The 18,186-nt window shown below is 46.1% G+C and overlaps 2 protein-coding genes across 4 annotated transcripts in view; one reads left to right on the top strand and one right to left on the bottom strand.

Moving 5' to 3' along the window:
• SPG11 (SPG11 vesicle trafficking associated, spatacsin) overlaps positions 1 to 10,488 on the bottom strand; it is a 68,952-nt gene extending 58,464 nt beyond the window's left edge. For 2 of the 3 annotated variants that reach the window (XM_070953680.1, XM_070953682.1), the window contains exons 1-6: positions 10,299 to 10,488; positions 8,264 to 8,401; positions 7,700 to 8,142; positions 7,384 to 7,529; positions 4,856 to 4,985; positions 4,429 to 4,584 (exon numbers count right to left, since the gene is read on the bottom strand). In XM_070953680.1, coding sequence (XP_070809781.1) covers positions 4,429 to 4,584; positions 4,856 to 4,985; positions 7,384 to 7,529; positions 7,700 to 8,142; positions 8,264 to 8,401; positions 10,299 to 10,405 — 1,120 coding nt within the window. In that variant the 5' untranslated portion in view covers positions 10,406 to 10,488. The remainder of the gene's footprint in view (positions 1 to 4,428; positions 4,585 to 4,855; positions 4,986 to 7,383; positions 7,530 to 7,699; positions 8,143 to 8,263; positions 8,402 to 10,298) is intronic. The other variant, XM_070953681.1, reaches the window with a different exon arrangement.
• Positions 10,489 to 14,035: 3,547 nt separating this feature from the next.
• CIAO2A (cytosolic iron-sulfur assembly component 2A) lies at positions 14,036 to 18,020 on the top strand. Its single transcript, XM_070953355.1, has 5 exons — positions 14,036 to 14,239; positions 14,329 to 14,493; positions 15,362 to 15,411; positions 16,414 to 16,459; positions 17,490 to 18,020. The coding sequence occupies exons 1-5, from the start codon at positions 14,107 to 14,109 to the stop codon at positions 17,585 to 17,587; spliced, it is 492 nt and encodes a 163-aa protein (XP_070809456.1). The 5' UTR covers positions 14,036 to 14,106; the 3' UTR covers positions 17,588 to 18,020.
• Positions 18,021 to 18,186: the final 166 nt, after the last annotated feature.

The raw sequence follows: 18,186 nt of genomic DNA on the forward strand, positions 1-18,186 counted from the left end.
AGGCGGAACCAATTAGGTGGTTCCGCCCCAGGCGCCTGATGGATCCTGATAGGTTCCGAATGGAGCTTGGGCCATTTCCTGAGACTCTGGCACGCGACTCGACTGAGGACCTGGTGGCCGCCTGGGATAGGGCGGCCGCTGGTGCTTTAGATCGGGTCGTGCCTTTGCGGCCTCTGACCCGGCGCCGAATCTGCCCAGCTCCTTGGTTTTCCGAGGAGCTGAGGGGGATGAAACGCCGGAAAAGACGCCTAGAGAGTAGTTGGAGGGCCAGTCGCTCCGAATCTGACCGTACACTAGTGAGGTCTTATATCAAGACCTACTTAGTGGCGATAAAGGCGGCGAAGTGTAATTACTTTTCCGCTCTTATCGCGTCGGCAGAAAATCGCCCAGCTGCCTTGTTTAGGGTGACTCGCTCCCTTCTCCATCTGGGAGCGCGGGAAGACCCCTTGCAAGGTCGTGCTGAGGATTTTGCGCATTATCTGCACGATAAAGTCGCTCAGATTCGGGAAGGCTTGGACTCCGACTGGGTAGGTACAGGCGGGTTGTCCGAGGTCTGTCTTGAGACGGTTATCTGGGATGAGTTTGACCCTGTGACTCCCGAGGACGTGGACAGGATGCTGGGGAGGTTGAACGCAACCACATGTTTATTGGACCCGTGTCCCTCCTGGTTGGTGCTGGCTACCCGGGAGGTTACACGAGGCTGGCTCCAGAGGATTATAAACGCTTCCTTGAGTGAGGGGTTCTTGCCTCCCGCCTTGAAAGAGGCGGTGGTGAGGCCCCTCCTCAAGAAGCCCTCTCTGGACCCAGCTGTTTTAGCAAACTATCGTCCAGTTTCCAACCTTCGCTTTCTGGCGAAGGTTGTTGAGAGTGTGGTTGCGCGACAGCTCCCCCAGTACCTGGAGGAAACCGTCTATCTAGATCCGTTCCAGTCCGGCTTCAGGCCCGGGTACAGCACGGAAACGGCATTGGTCGCGTTGGTTGATGATCTCTGGAGGGCTCGGGACAGAGGTTGCTCCTCTGTTCTGGTCCTATTAGACCTCTCAGCGGCTTTTGATACCATCGACCATGGTATCATGCTGCGCCGGTTGGAGGGGTTGGGAGTGGGAGGCACTGTTTTACGGTGGTTCTCCTCCTATCTCTCCGACAGGTCGCAGTCTGTGTTGGCTGGAGGGCAGAGGTCGACCTCAAGGCACTTGGTTTGTGGGGTGCCACAAGGGTCGGTCCTCTCGCCTCTCCTGTTCAACATTTATGTGAAGCCGCTGGGCGAGATCATCCGTGGTTTTGGGGTGCAGTGCCATCTGTACGCTGATGACACCCAGCTGTACATCTCCACCCCAGACCACCCCAACGATGCCCTTGAAGTGATGTCCCGGTGCCTGGAGGCGGTGCGGGTCTGGATGGGGCGGAACAGGCTCCGACTCAATCCCTCCAAGACTGAGTGGCTGTGGCTGCCGGCGTCCCGATATAGTCAGCTGGTGCCATCGCTGACTATTGGGGGCGAGACATTGGCCCCCACGGAGAGGGTGCGTAACTTGGGTGTCCTCCTGGATGCACGGCTGTCCTTAGAAGAGCATTTGACGGCCGTGGCCAGGGGGGCTTTCTATCAGGTCCGCCTGATACGCCAGTTGCGCCCCTTTCTGGATCGGGACTCCCTATGCACGGTCACTCATGCCCTCGTTACTTCCCGCCTCGACTACTGTAATGCTCTCTACATGGGGCTCCCCTTGAGGAGCACTCGGAGGCTCCAACTGGTGCAGAATGCGGCCGCGCGGGTACTTATGGGGGCGGCATGGCGCTCCCACGTGACACCTCTCCTGCGCGAGCTGCATTGGCTTCCAGTGGTCTTCCGAGTGCGCTTCAAGGTGTTGGTTCTCATCTTCAAAGCGCTCCATGGCTTAGGACCCAGTTATTTACGAGACCACCTTCTGCCTCCGATAACCTCCCACCGGCCAACACGCTCCCACAGAGAGGGTCTCCTCAGGGTGCCGTCTGTCAGGCAATGTCGGCTGGCGACCCCCCGGGGAAGAGCCTTCTCTGTGGGGGCACCCGCCCTCTGGAATGAGCTGCCCCCAGGGATACGACTAATCCCGGATCTCCGGACCTTCCGCCGGGCCCTGAAGACGTTTTTATTTCAGCAAGCCGGGCTGGGTTAAAAATTTTTAATTGGTGAATTTTATGGGTAACGGGGTTTTAAATTGGTGAAGCCTAAGATAATTTAATTCTGTTTTAATGCATTTTAATATTTGTATTGTGTGTTTTTAATTTTGGCTGTTCACCGCCCCGAGTCCTTCGGGAGAGGGGGCGGTATAAAAATTTAATAAATAAATAAATAAATAAATAAATAAATGGCAACAGCAGCCTAGCTGCTTCCCTTCCCCTCTGTCTCTTTCTCGAAAACCTTCTCACAAAGTTTTCTTTTACAGTGTGTTTCCCTGGACACAACGGCGAAGAAAGCGACAGAGCTGGAAAGGTAGGACGCACATCCCTCTTTTCACCCACCCTACCTGCCACCCCCAAATTGCATCCCTAAAGGGGGTGGGTGGCTAAGCGAGGGGCAGGAGCCCTGCCATGCCCAGTGAGGTGGGAAGAAGAGACAGCAAGGGTAGCCACATCTCACTCCACGCGTCTCACTTCTCTCCGGCCCCATCTGCCACCCCTCTCAATAAAGAGATAGCGGGGAAGGGAAGCAACTGTTGCCATTGGGGTGGGGACTTGTTGAGCCGCTCAGCCGGCACCAAGAACAGGGAGGGGAGGTGATGGCAGGAATGGGACATCCAGTCCCACGCTCGCCGCCTCCTGCACCCCCAAAATAATAAAATAATAAGACCCCCTTTTCTTTCTTTGTCAAAAGAAAATAAGACCCTGTCTTATTTTTTTATTTTTTTTTTTATTTTATTTATTTATTTATTTATTTATTTATTTATTTATTTATTTATTTATTTATTTATTATATTTCTATACCGCCTTTCTCCCATAGGACTCAAGGCGGTGTACAGTCAAGAAAAATATAGACACACAAACATCATAAAATTGCTAATTAAAATTATTACTTAGTTTGATCAATTAAATAAAACCCAGAATTAGATAACATTTAAAAAATTCATTCACATGTTCATATGTTTAGCCCCACCTGTTGGAACATCAGGGACTTGAGGGCACGGCGGAAAGCACGGAGATCAGGGATATTCCGTATCTCCGGGGGCAGTTCATTCCAAAGGGTTGGAGCCCTCACAGAGAAGGCCCTCCCCCTGAGAGTTGCCAGTCGGCATAATTTGACTGATGGTACCCTGAGTAGTCCCTCCCTGTGAGAACAAACTGGTCGGTGGGAGGCTATTGGTGGCAAAAGACGGTCTCGTAGGTACCCAGGTCCTAAGCCATGGAGCGCTTTAAAGGTGATAACTAACACCTTGAATCGCACCCGGAAGACCACCGGGAGCCAGTGCAGCTCGCGTAGGAGAGGTGTTACATGGGCGTAACGAGCTGCGCCCATAATCACCCGCACGGCTACATTCTGGACCAGTTGGAGCCTCCGGGTGCTTTTCAAGGGGAGCCCCATTTTCCCCATTTTCGGGGAAACATGGTATTTCCAAATAAAGGAACAAGTGACCTTTCAAATGGCTGGCACTATCAACTAATTTATACAATGTCACCGGAATCCATCCATCTATTTTAAACAATTGAAATATAAAACCTTTTAATAAATTATACATGGCTGAAATCTGGGAAAATCATGATGATCCTGCAAGATTTCAGCCAGCCAATAAGTAAAATATTGTAATAGATAAAAAGTGAGAGTTAACAGTACTCCTCGACTTACAACCACAACTGAGCCCAAAATTTCCAGTGCTATGAAGTGAGGAAGTTTTTAAGTGAGTTGCACCTCATTTTATAACTATTTTTGCCAGTTGTTAAGCGAATCACTGGAGTTGTTAGGTGAACCATGTGGTCATCAGACAAATCTTAATTACGCAAATGGCTTCTCGCATTGACTTTGCAAATGGTGCAAAATCAGTTGCAAATGGTGACCACATGAACCCTGGACACGGTAATTGTCGTAAGTACATGCCAGTTGCCAAGTGCCTGAATTTTTATCATGTGACCAGGGTGATGCTGCAATGGTCATAAGTGTGAAAACTGATCATGTTACGTTTTTCAATATTATTGTAACTTATGAATGATTGTAAGTCAAGGGCTACCTGTATTGCACAGCCCCGTAAGATATCTTTAGATGCTTTATAGACACTTAATACCCACCGAGTAAGTGGGTATTAAGGCTGATCCTGAATGCTGCCTTGTTTTTGGCTTTCTTCCCCTCATTTAAGGAGCACAAAATTTGTAAAACCCATTCCAGAAATAGAAATTTTGTTGTTATGTGATGGCACAGAGAATACCAATTCAAGTAAAATAGATACATAATACCGACTCTACCTTCTCTGTGGGTAAAAATCTCACGGAGTTGTTTGTTAAGAAAAGATAAGGTGAGGTTCAACAGCTGCTCAGAGAAATGCTTGCTCTGGGTTTCCACATCATTTTCGTGAATTGCCTTACAAAGTAAATCCAATGCTGGCCTCAGTTCTTCAACGCCTGAAGGAGAAAAGGGTAAAACCAAGAAAAATGGGAACATCGCATTAAGAAATGCACAAGTTTGCATTTGCTTTCAAAGTGATGTCAGAGTGATATACGCAATTCATTCCGTTAAGCTGAAGACCCATGGGCCTCTGATTCGCAAGAACCGGCCCTGACCCTCTCTCTCTGCCTTCAATGCAGTTTACTTTGCATTCAGTCAAGTGAGGCTTCTTTTGTATTTATACTGCAATTCATAAAATATCAGTGTGAACATTCAGATTTTACTTACTCTTCAAGTAAAAATCTGATATATTTGCAGGCTGATCTTGTACAGAGCTTGCTGCAGACAGACTGAAAAGGTTCTCTTTATTCTTTAGGAAAAAATCCACGGTGTCCAACTGTCGGTTCTCTAAGCCAGCCTAAATATAAAAAATATAATTTTTATAGAGATCCACCACCAATACTTTGATCTCTCTATTAGCACCTGGCCTGAGTGTCCAAGGGAGCATCAAGCCACGGATTGTGCTTCTCACTTCCTGAGCTCTCTTCTCAGAGATCTGGCTGTTACAACATCAAGACAAACCTTTGTCCAACCACACAGGAATTTTTTTCTGGAGAAGTTGAGCTCTAGCTCTTTCTCTGCTTACAAATTCGTTAACATGAATGTGATCTATTCTAAGTAATATATTTGTTCTGTATGTAATATATTTGAGTACACCAAAATAAGTGCTGGATGATGTTAATTACAGCTTAGTTTTACATAGATTTGTAACTAACAGTGACTGTAACCAAGGAACAGTCAATATTTTTTTGTAATATAGAGCAAAGGATCAGTTGTTTATACAGTGGGGCAAAAAAGTATTTAGTCAGCCACCAATTGTGCAAGTTCTCCCACTTAAAAAGATGAGAGAGGCCTGTAATTGACATCATAGGTAGACCTCAACTATGAGAGACAAAATGAGAAAACAAATCCAGACAATCACATTGTCTGATTTGGAAAGAATTTATTTGCAAATTATGGTGGAAAATAAGTATTTGGTCAATATCAAAAGTTCATCTCAATACTTTCGTTATATATCCTTTGTTGGCAATGACAGAGGTCAAACGTTTTCTGTAGGTCTTCACAAGGTTGGCACACACTGTTGCTGGTATGTTGGCCCATTCCTCCATGCAGATCTCCTCTAGAGCAGTGATGTTTTGGGGCTGTCGCTGGGCAACATGGACTTTCAACTCCCTCCAAAGGTTTTCTATGGGGTTGAGATCTGGAGACTGGCTAGGCCACTCCAGGACCTTGAAATGCTTCTTACGAAGCCACTCCTTCGTTGCCCGGGCGGTGTGTTTGGGATCATTGTCATGCTGAAAGACCCAGCCACGTTTCATCTTCAATGCCCTTGCTGATGGAAGGTTTGCACTCAAAATCTCACGATACATGGCCTCATTCATTCTTTCCTGTACACGGATCAGTCGTCCTGGTCCCTTTGCAGAAAAACAGCCCCAAAGCATGATGTTGCCACCCGCATGCTTCACAGTAGGTATGGTGTTCTTCGGATGCAACTCAGCATTCTCTCTCCTCCAAACATGACGAGTTGTGTTTCTACCAAACAGTTCTACTTTGGTTTCATCTGACCATATGACATTCTCCCAATCCTCTTCTGGATCATCCAAATGCTCTCTAGCAAACTTCAGATGGGCCCGGACATGTACTGGCTTAAGCAGGGGGACACGTCTGGCACTGCAGGATCTGAGTCCCTGGCGGCGTAGTGTGTTACTGATGGTAGCCTTTGTTACGTTGGTCCCAGCTCTCTGCAGGTCATTCACTAGGTCCCCCCGTGTGGTTTGGGATTTTTGCTCACCGTTCTTGTGATCATTTTGACCTCATGGGGGTCTTGCGTGGAGCCCCAGATCGAGGGAGATTATCAGTGGTCTTGTATGTCTTCCATTTTCTAATTATTGCTCCCACAGTTGATTTCTTCACACCAAGCTACTTTCCTATTGCAGATTCAGTCTTCCCAGCCTGGTGCAGATCTACAATTTTGTTTCTGGTGTCCTTCTACAGCTCTTTGGTCTTCACACCATAGTGGAGTTTGGAGTGTGACTGTTTGAGGTTGTGGACAGGTGTCTTTTATACTGATAACAAGTTCAAACAGGTGCCATTAATACAGGTAATGAGTGGAGGACAGAAGAGCCTTTTAAAGAAGAAGTTACAGGTCTGTGAGAGCCATAAATCTTGCTTGTTTGTAGGTGACCAAATACTTATTTTCCACCATAATTTGCAAATAAATTATTTCCAAATCAGACAATGTGATTGTCTGGATTTGGTTTCTCATTTTGTCTCTCATAGTTGAGGTCTACCTATGATGACAATTACAGGCCTCTCTCATCTTTTTAAGTGGGAGAACTTGCACAATTGGTGGCTGACTAAATACTTTTTTGCCCCACTATATAAGATTCAGGATTCCTTAAAGATAATAAATGAGGGATGAAATATGCAGATGGCACTAAAATACAAATGGTAATACTTAAAAAAAAACACAACGACCTTCACAATATGAAGAATTGTGCCAGAATTAGCCAAGTCAGTTTCTTGTCTTGTCAGCAGAAGATCTTGCGTCTCCGCTGGTTGAGTACCAGAACCATTTAAAGTAGAGCAAAAAGTGTGGGGAATCAATCTTTCTGCTCTAGAATGGATGCCCAGGGCCTCACAGCTTCATAGGCACCCAGGGAAAGAGTTGGGGTTGTCCAGAAAACCCTCAGCGATAGAAAGACGCTGCTACCCACAACCCTGGAAACAAGAATGGCCCAGGCTTCTTTCCTTACCTCTAAGGCATGTACAGGAATCGAACACCTTCCCCACCTATTGAGGCGGCAAAGGGAATCTACAGTGCTAGCGCTTCCGTAGATGATCAGTCTGTTCAAGAATTCCTCTTGGGTAAAGCCAAACAGGAGCAAGAAGAGGCCAGTCTCTAAGGATTATCACAAAGGAGAGAGGTTATTTCCATATTGCTCACTGTCTACAGAAAAGATGTTCTAGTGACTTGAACACAGCTCCTTTCTAATGTCAAGAAAACAATTTCAACTCTGAAATTTTCTAGAGGGAAAATATTCATCTGCAATTAAAATCAAAGATGCTCACCTGAAAGGACGAGCCATAGTGGTTCCTCCCTGGTATATTCCACGAAAAAAGAGTTTTCCCCCACACAAGACTGTGTGATGTCCTGCGTCACCAAATCCCACAGGACAAGAGTCAGCCCTTCATTTTCACTTGAGACAGTGAACAGCACGTGGAAACCAGTCACGTGTTTGCACTCAAGATTCCCACGTTCTTCTAGGTCACCTAAAGGTATACTCTTCCAGCGCCTGTCTTCAGGGCCTTCATTCTCTTTCCCTCTGGAGCTTGAAAGAACAAATGCAACCTCTTGAAAGAGGGACGCTTCAGAAGTGTCCAAAGTCTTAGAGTTAAGAGATTCTAAGTGCAGAAGATGCTGATACCAAGGCAACTCAACATCTGTACACAAATGTGGAAAATAATTGTGTGGATGTGTATCATTCAAAGATAGTGTGTGTGTCTTCCAGGATCTGGAAAAAAAAGGGAAAAATCTTAACATTTTCAATGATACATAAAATGAAGATGTAAGAATTACACTTTTCAATGAAACAACTCTTCTCGTTACTATAAAAGTACCTTTTGCCAACTAACCTGTCAGTCTGAAATGAAGGTTGCAAGAACTTCATGCTGTAACTTGAACTATTGTGGTCATCTTCACCCACCCCCTCCAACTGTTGTGCAGGAAGATTTTCAAAGCTTTGCTTGCAAAACAAATGGTCAGGATATTCTCTGGGGGGATTAAACAAATTAAACAAATTAACAGAGTTGAAAGGCACTTTGTAGATCTTCTAAGTCTAACCCCCAACATCATTTCTGACAGATGGCAGCCCAGTCTCTTCTTGAAAGCCTCCAGTGATGAAGCTCCCACAACTTCCGAAGGCAACTTCTGTTCCATGGGTTGATTTATTTATTTATTTATTTATTTATTTATTTATTTATTATTTATTTATTATATTTCTATAGCGCCTTTCTCCCATAGGACTCAAGGCGGTGTACAGTCAAGAAAAATATAGACACACAAACATCATAAAATTGCTAATTAAAATTATTACTTAGTTTGGTCAATTAAATAAAACCCAGAATTAGATAACATTTAAAAAATCATTCACATGTTCGTATGTTTAGCCCCGCCTGTTGGAACATCAGGGTCTTGAGGGCACGGCGGAAAGCACGGAGATCAGGGATATTCCGTATCTTCGGGGGCAGTTCATTCCAAAGGGTTGGAGCCCCTACAGAGAAGGCCCTCCCCCTGGGAGTCGCCAGTCGACATAATTTGACTGACAGTACCCTGAATAGTCCCTCCCTGTGAGAACGAACTGGTCGGTGGGAGGCTATTGGTGGCAAAAGACGGTCTCGTAGGTACCCAGGTCCTAAGCCATGGAGCGCTTTAAAGGTGATAACTAACATTGATGGTTCTCACTGTCAGAAAATTTATCCTTATTTCCAGATTGAATCTCTCCTTGGTCAGTTTCCATCCATTAGTCCTTGTCTGGCCTTTGGGGGCTTTGGAAAAGAGCTTGACGCCCCTTCCTCTCTGTGGCAGCCCCTCAAACATTGGAAGACAGCTATCCTGTCTCCCCTGGTCCTTCTCTTCACTAGACTAGCCATGACCAGTTCCTGCAATTGTCCTTCAATTGTGTTTTAGCCTCTAGCCCCCTAATCATCTTTGTAAATAGATAGATAGATCTCAAATAAACAAATGAATCCATAATACTTTTTCATTGAGGAAAATGATCCAAAACTATAGATTTGTCTATGGCCAAAGCATGGAAGCCTAAGATTCTCATTTCATTAGACGGGAATTGAGTCAGGCATTTTAAACAATAGGTGAAAATCAGATATGAGTGTGAGAGATCCCGTTTTATTTAAAGAACAAATTGTGGGTATTCACTATCAAAGTCTGAGCTTCACAACACAGGTATTTCAATGGGGAAGCCAGCAGGTCCTCACAAATGGCAACCAAGTGATCTCAACAATCCATGGTGCTGTGTTTAATGACAGCAGTCAGGAGTGCCAAAATTGCTGTTGCTAAGTGGCATGTCACCTGGTGTTGTATTTTATGACCCCATTGCTTAGCTACATCATTAACTAAGAACCACTTGTATTAGTGCTTCCTGCTCTTGTCTATCTAGTAAGGCTGATATAACCCGAAGAAAGAAAAGCATCATGGGTTTGTAATGTATGTATAGAGGTTTAACCATGATTCTGTGAACTGCTAAAGGAGTTCAGTTATTGAGCGCTACAAAAATGCAATTAGAAAGACTTCTAACTAGCCTTTTCTCTGGAAAAGCCTGGAATCCTGTGCCCAAGGCAGCTATGAAATATTTACTTCTTATGAGCAGGAAGACTTTTTAAATTTCCAAATATTCATGCATTATCTTATCACAGGTGAGTTCTGCTGCTGTTGACATGGGGTTTTTTTGTAGGTGGGGGTTACTGATTTATCCTTGCGCATGGGGAATGATATGTATGGCTTTCATGCTCTTAATCCTTATAAACCACTCAGAATCACTCAAGTGAGATGAATCTGTTGAAATGGCCATATAAATCAGCTACATAAACAAATGTTATGCTGGAAATCAGGCAGTCTTTGAGAAACAGCTTTCAATCATTTCAGTCCACCTACCTGAAGTACAAGTTGAGGTCAACAGCAGCCACACAACTGGAGCGGCCAACAACCACAGCCACACTGAGATCATGTGATATACTTAATTGCACAAGAGGAAATGGCATGTCCTGGTTTCTCTCTTCTTGCCCCCGTGACTGATAGAGAGGGACACTGATGTGGGCCAAATAGGCACCATCGGTAGCACCAAATATATCTTTGTAAAAAGTTAAAGAATTTCAAAGGCTGTTGAAATAACAGGACAAAAAGAAACATACCCTTCAAAGAGCATTCCTGCTTCAGATGAAGCCTCATTAGGCAAGGTCATCTTATTTTACAATAAATATGTACAGGAAATCGAGTAAGCTATAAATTCAATAGAACTTGCTGTCAGGAAAATACTACTATTCTTTAAAAATCAATCTTTTTATGTTCTGTGAAGGGAAACCAGGATGCAGCAGTTAAAAATCAATGCCAGGGTTCAATGACAATGACAGAATTCCAATCTAGGGAAAAAAGACACAACCTCCACCATAAATCTAATTATAACAAGAAATACTCTTTTTTTAACTTCTTAAGTCAAGTCTTTTAACAATTGCTGAAATAACTCTCTGTCCCTGCTTTCAGTGGAAACATATTAGTGTTCTATTTTTCAAGTCAATGAAGATGTATAATTAGCATGCACCATCTCCCACCTGGAAAATGAATGCAAGGATTTCAGACATTTAACTCTTCATGATTATCTATATGCCACTGATGAGTCTCAAGAGGGAAAATCATTTGTTTATATTGGTAATCCACTCTTCTAGAGTGGATTCTTGAAGGCTCTTCAAGTCAAGGAAGGGCCCCAGAACAGAAGTTGTTGCATAGATACAAGAACAGTGTGGCTGGGTCAACCCAGAAGCAAACGGTAACCTAAAGCAGGGATGGGCACCTCACAGACTACAAATCATGGGGTATATATAGTCCCCATCAGCCCTTCTCTGTCCTCCTCACCCACCCTGCAAGAACCCTTCGATCAACAGGGTACTTTTTGCCTTTTTCACAGTAAAGCTGGGAATTAATGTGCTAAATCTCCAGTAGGTCAATTTTCACTCTTAGATTTCAGCGTTACCCAATCTGGGATATGGCCAAACAATCCTTGGAAGCCCACCCAACACCAGCTTTATATTAAAGGATACGTATCCATCCAGTCTCATCCAACAAGAAGAGGATACCTCTGCAGAAAGTAACATTCACTATCCTTTCCAAAGTTTGTGGGGGCAAATCAAGTCTAAAGCAGCTTTCCACCTCTTCCCCCAGTTCTCCCCCAGGAAAAATCAGATGTGCAATCACAAAATTGTTGAGCAACAGGATAGCTCTGCCATTTTTAAATGACAGCACTTGCAAGGAGGAAATAGATAGTAAGCCTGTAAAAGAGGACATAAGGAATATTTCATATTTTATAAAGGAGAAATAACATGCAGAGAAACACTGGTATAAAAAAGTACATTCAAGTAGATTGTTAACCCAGCACTTGGGAGAATTTCCATCTTCACGAATAATTATGGTTTTTTTGCAGTCCCATGGACCTCTCCAATTTCCAAAAATTGGTAACATACAGTAGTTTCCTGCAATTTCGAGACAAATACTAAAAAACTATCAATCTATCTCAATTCCTATAATAGTTGTTTATATTTTACCACATTTTGTTTACTATTGTTGAATGTTTTATATGTAACTATGTAAGCCATTATGAGTCCAACTCAGCATAGAAATAATCACCCACACTAAGTGTTCCACTATCAAAGAAACAACCCAACCTCCTACAAGAGAAGCTGTGTAGGAACATTATTTGGATGAGCACAAATACACGGCTGCTACACAAGAACAACTAAAGAAGGAAAGACCACCTATACCAGTGATGGCTAACCTTTTCAGGACCAAGTGCCCAAAGCGCGCCCGAAACCCCCAAATTGCAATATCCCCCTGGCCCCCCAAATGTGCCCCGCGCATGCACCTGCACGTGGCTCCCCGCAAGCACCATGCCCCCCGCACATGCATGGCAGAGACCCAAAGAGCAGCTGGCTGGTGGGAAGTGCATGCACATGGACAGCTGAGCTGAACTGAGGAGACGGCTCATGTGCCCACAGAGAGGGTGCTGAGTGCCACCTCTGGCATGAGTGCCATACGTTGGGCATCACAGACCTATATAAAACCTTCCAGCGAAATGGATACCCACATAATTTTATCAAAGTGCCTGACCACTCAACCCAAGATAGCAAAAAGATAGCACTGCCATACATCAGAAACATCTCAGAAAAAAACATAACAGATTATTAAAACCACATGGCATCACCGTAGCACACAAATCAACTAAAACCGTCCAAAGTGAATCCCAGGACCCAGCAGCCCCAGAAAAAGAAATATATAGGAGTCATCTGCAACATACAGTGTAAACAGGTCCTCTCCACCACTCCACACCCAGATAAGCAGGAATTAACCCCAGGCAGAAAACGATACCCTAATCAAGGAAATACGGAGGAGAAAACCGCACCCCCATCCACACTGGAAGGGCAAGTGTCGGGCATGACCTTGGGAAGAATCAGACAAAGGTAAAAGTTTGTGCTTTCAGACTTGCAAGATCCTTACCTAGCAGAACAAACAATAAAGCAGAATTAGCTCATCAGCTGGAAGCAGCATCATTTCCATCTTACCTGGATTCAGATTCAATGCGTTCTCTCCCCTTATCACATTAGCGACCCCAGGGAGGCACAGGGGGAGAACCGGAGGATGTTATTACATCAAGAAGCCCAGAGGTTTGGATGGGAATTGGTGGGGCCTCATTAGTAACCTCCGGGCAAGCAGAGTGGGCGTTTCTCCATCAAAGCCTAACGTCCATCCCCAGGAGCTCCCGTGCTCAGGAAGGGCCGTCCTGCAGCAGCAGCAGCTGAAAACCAGCCAAGGCCTGGAACTTCTGCAACCCCGCGAGGCCTTTGTGACGTTTCCTGACTGGACAGAGCTCAAGCCCAGCTGGGCAGCCAGGCCGGGAGGTCCAGCAGCGTCCTCCCTCCCCCCCCACCCCCCGGGAAGAAGCCCAGAGGCAGCCCCGCCCCCGCCCCCCTCGGGGCGCCCCTGCGAGGACAGACTCGCCTGCCTTCCGGGGGGCCAGCAGGGCCCGCAGCCGCTCTTCGGGGAGGCTGCGCAGGAGGGCGGCGCCCCACTTCCCAGGCTCCGAAGCCACTTCGTAGAGGAAAAGCGCCCGGCTCTGGGCCACGGCCAGCAGCTGCAGGCCATCCCCCGCCGGATCCTCCGCCTCGCCGCTGCCCCACACGAAGCTGCAAGAGCCGCAGCGGCCTCGGATCAGGGCCTCCCCTCCCCCACCGCTCCCCCCGCCCCCCCCCGAGCGCAGCCCCCGCCGGCCGCCCCGGGAGCCCCTCCGCCTCCCGCAGGCCCCGCTTACTCTTCCCAGGCGCCCGGCAGAGAGACGCCCGACAGCCGCGCCGAGGGCAGCCCCGACAGACGCAGCTCGGCCGGCCCGGCCACGGCCAGCGCTCCCCGCCCGCGGCTGAGCTTGGCCCGCAGGGGGCCGGCGGGGGGCTCCGCAGGCGGCGGCGGCAGCAGCAACACCCGCAGCGCCTCCGCCATCCCGGCCGAGAGACCCGCGCCCAGCTGCCGGACGCGCCAGGCCTGCCGGGCGTTGTAGTCCTCTGCCCCTTCCGGCCCCGCGCCCCACCGCGCAGCCGCCGCCCCGCCCCCGCCGGAAGCGTGCGCGCCGACTTCCGCCCGCCTTGCATGGAGGCCTCTCTGCCGCCCGCGGCCGGCCTGCCGAGGGAGCCCCGGGGCGGCGATGCTGGCGCTGGGGCTGCTGTGGCGGGCGCTCGGTAGCGCGGGCTATGCGGACGCGGCGGCTGGGCGCGGGGGCGAGAGCGGGCGGGCCGCCGCCATGGCGCAGGAGCAGGAGCGGGCGCTGGAGGTCTACGGTGGGTGCCGCGGAGGGGGCCGGCCGGAGGGAGGGGGGTCTGGGCCGTTCCGCCCCGCTGAGCCGCCGCCTCTTCTTTGCCCCGCGCAGATCTCATCCGCACCATCCGCGACCCCGAGAAGCCCAACACGCTGGAGGAGCTGGAGGTGGTGAGCGAGAGCTGCGTGGAGGTGGCCGAGATCGGGCCGGGCGAGAGCCTCATCACCATCCGCTTCACGCCCACCGTCCCCCACTGCTCGCTGGCCACGCTCATCGGTAGGGCCCCCGCCGACGCTCCGGCGAAACGGCTCCCTTCTCAGCCTGCCTCGAACCTCGGCCTCCCAGCCACGAGACCGAGCCAGTTCACGCTCCTGGAATCCAGCCTTTCTCAACCTGGGTAGCTTGAAGATGGGGGGACTTCCTCCCATCTTCAAGCTTCCAAGGTTGAGAAACACTGTTACAATTATGAATGATATCCTTTCTATCATTATTTTATTTATTTATTTATTTATTTACATTTCTACAGCCATTTTAAAACAAACCCATCACAAAAATTAAAAACTGTTGAAATAATTAAAGCAATTTGGCTGTTATTAAAACCTTTAACTAAAACCCCCTTAAAACCCATTTAAAACCCATTACCATTAATTTATTCATAATCGGTTCATAATCCGTGGGAAGATTTCTTGCCTCCTGAGACCCTCATTTTAACCAACAAGGACTCTAGGTCAGGGCTCTGGCGTTTGCTCCATGGCCCGCCCTTGTAGGCTCAATTGAGGGGATTGCTAGGGAAATGTTCACTTCCCCTGTTTGCAGCAAAGCGGGTGCAAGACCCTCGCTGGGTGTGGCCCTCGAGAGAGGCTCTTTCTCACCCAAGTGAAAAGCTTTTCAATGGGTTGGAAGCAGCTGCTCTTCCGTGTTATTTGCCACCTGAGGAAAAAATGGACTTTGTACAGTTGTTTTTATCTTTTTTTAAATAAAGGAAACCAGGTTCTCCCAAAATGTTTGCTAAGCCAGGATACCAAACGTTAGACCAGACTTTCCCCCGCGTGGCTCTTGTTCAGTGGCTGTTCTGATAATTGAGAGGCAGAGGGTGACTCTTATGTTTGAAAAGCAAACTGAAGTATTTTTCATGAAAATTTAGGGCTGTGTTTGAGGATCAAACTTCAGCGATGTTTACCTTTCAAGCACAAGGTATGTCGTTTCTGTTTTTCTCTGCGTTGAACTGTGAGATAGATTCTCCTGGAAGACCCTGGTTGCTGGCACTACTTGGGCTATGCAAGAATAGCAGGGTGGCAAGCAAGAGCTTGCATGTCCTCATCCGGCAGGAGAGAGGTTGTTTGCAAGAAGGGAGAAATGGAGAGGCCTAAGGTGACTCTAGTCAGATATCACTTGATGCACACTGTAAAGAAGTGATTCCCAGATAGTGGCCTGGGATGGCCATGTAATCATATCCTATCTACCTACCTACCTATCATTATCTATCTACCTATCATCTATATCTATCTATATCTAATTTATTGGCTTACCATAAGGTAACTCTAGGGAGCCACCAGTCAAAAGTTTGCATAGAAGAGTCAGCCCCGTGCAAGAGGTGGCTGGCTGCTTTAGCCCCACCTTTCCCTGACCCCACAGCCAGGGATCAGTAGCTTCCAACAGGTTTGTTGCAGTGTGCAAGGGGCAATGCACCCATCCTCATGAAGGCATTAGCTTTCACTTGGCTTGTGCTGTGTTGTGCTAAGATGAACTGTGAATTCACACATATACAACCCGAAATCAGAAATGACTATCAAACAATAGAATTTCACCGCATTTGAAACCCCCAAGCCCTTTAGGATTCAAATTCTTCACCAGCACGTTCTGTCTGTCAAGGGTAGTTCTGGCATAGAAGTAAATAAGATAAATCAAGGAGTAAATAAGTATTTAACAGTTTGCATTAATTAGTTTTGAGTTCAAATTTGGTTTAAAAGGGCCTTTAAAAAGGGAAGGAAGTAATTGCATAATTACCATACTCATTCAGATATGCAACCATTATAGTATACATGAAAAAGGAAACCCTTGCTTTTAAAGCAGAAATGTTGGGGGTGGGTTATTTATTCAGCATAGTTGAATGCAAAGAGAGAGAGGGAGTACAATATACAGATTCTTCATAGAGCTCGAGGTGTTTCTAAGCTGACATTTTTCTATCTCATCTAGCTGGAAATCTACATATCAGAGGGGGCACATTCTATTGAGGAAGACAGTAAGTATACCTGCAGGTTGTGCTTAAGAGGGAAATATTTTAAATGGAAAAAAGCAGTTTAAAACTGATCATCTCCATTTCCCCCCACAATGAAGACCCAGAGATGGTTTGCACTGAGTGTTCCATGTTTGGAAGTGGTTAAAGGTGGGCGGGTAGACCCCGGGTCTCCCTGATCTATTGCACCAAATATTGCCTACAGATCATTATTAGAAGAGGATTACTTTATTAGACCTGCATCACAGAGAACTTCCTAAAGTCATGGCCTCTAAGGGCATGTCCTCCATGCCCTTAGAAGAAAGTTTCCTGGGGGAGTAGGGCAGGTAGGATTTCCACCAGGTAGGAGCTGGTGCATCTAACTGAACCCCACTGTAAGACATTTGCTTCAGCTTTCATACTGTTGCAAAACATAGATTAAAAAATTGCATAATTTTTGACCTTACTGTTGCATTATGCTACTGCATGTAGTAATTATGATGCTTGCTACCATGATTTTTCATTTAGAGGAAAGTTGATGGATAATACTTCCTGAGAAAAATAAAAAGAACAGTTCTAGACCCATTAAGAAAGGTATGAAGAGAACTTCATGGAGAAAAATCTGTGTACTGTATGTGGGTGCTAATAGTCAATACCAACTTGATGGCACATAGTGAAAAAAACCAGCCAGTCCTTCTTGATCATTCCCTCTTAATCCCAAAGGTGCTTTTTCAAAAGGCAACTGGACTTACTTTGTTTTTGCTTAAAGATGCTTCGCTTCTCATCCAAGAAGCTCCTTCAGTTCTTATCTAAGAATCTTCTTCAGAAACTGAAGCAGCTTCTTGGATGAGAAGCAAAACGTCTTTAAGCAAAAACAAAATAAGTCCAGTTGCCTTTTGAAAAAGCACCTTTGGAGAAACCATGACTTGGATGACTGAGAATCTCCATAAACATTTTATCTTAATATTATGAGGTAGATAGATTTCAGTTGCTTTGATGATAAATTTGCTTGGCTTCCAGTCAAAAGCTGCTTGAGAATTTTTCCATTGTGTTGCAGTCAACAAACAAATCAATGATAAAGAGAGAGTCGCAGCAGCAATGGAGAATCCCAGTTTGCGGGAGATTGTGGACCAGTGTGTGCTGGACCCTGACTGACTTGGAATATCTGCCTCCTTTGTATCAACTTCTTTATATAACATTATCTTGAATTTAATACTAAACGTTATTTCTAAAGCATCATTTTGAAAGCATCCAATCAATTGCAAACAAGAGTGAGCAGACCTGATCAACCTCAGATGAACTGTATAGAATGAAAAGTTAACATTCTCTAAAGTTGATATTTCTAAATATGAATAATTTTTATTGCCAGCTGATAAAAAAGAGATTGGACAACCAGTCTGGAGTGCTATAAGGTGTCCTGCTCGAGCAGGGGGTTAGATTAGAAGACCTTCCAATCCTTCTATATTCTATGAATGTACGTTGTAATTTTTAAAATGTGATTTTAGTTGATTTTTCCACTTCCTTAATGGGGGTATATGTAAATAGCTACTCTCTTAAGGATGAATAAAATACAGAATTGTTGAGAAAATGTTTTTTGATATCATTGCATTTTCCCGATAAAGGGGAAAGGGTGTGTCAAAACCCTTGATGAGGAATATGCCAAAATCCATAAGGGCAAGGCTCATATAACCACATGGTGGCAATGCTGTTGGCACTTGGCACTGAAATAGCCGGACAGCCGTAGAGCAAAAGGA

Source organism: Pituophis catenifer, unplaced genomic scaffold (assembly GCF_029215685.1).
Source record: "Pituophis catenifer annectens isolate HBS135680 unplaced genomic scaffold, rPitCat1.0.hap2 SCAF_14, whole genome shotgun sequence".
Classification (NCBI taxonomy): Eukaryota; Metazoa; Chordata; class Lepidosauria; order Squamata; family Colubridae; genus Pituophis; species Pituophis catenifer.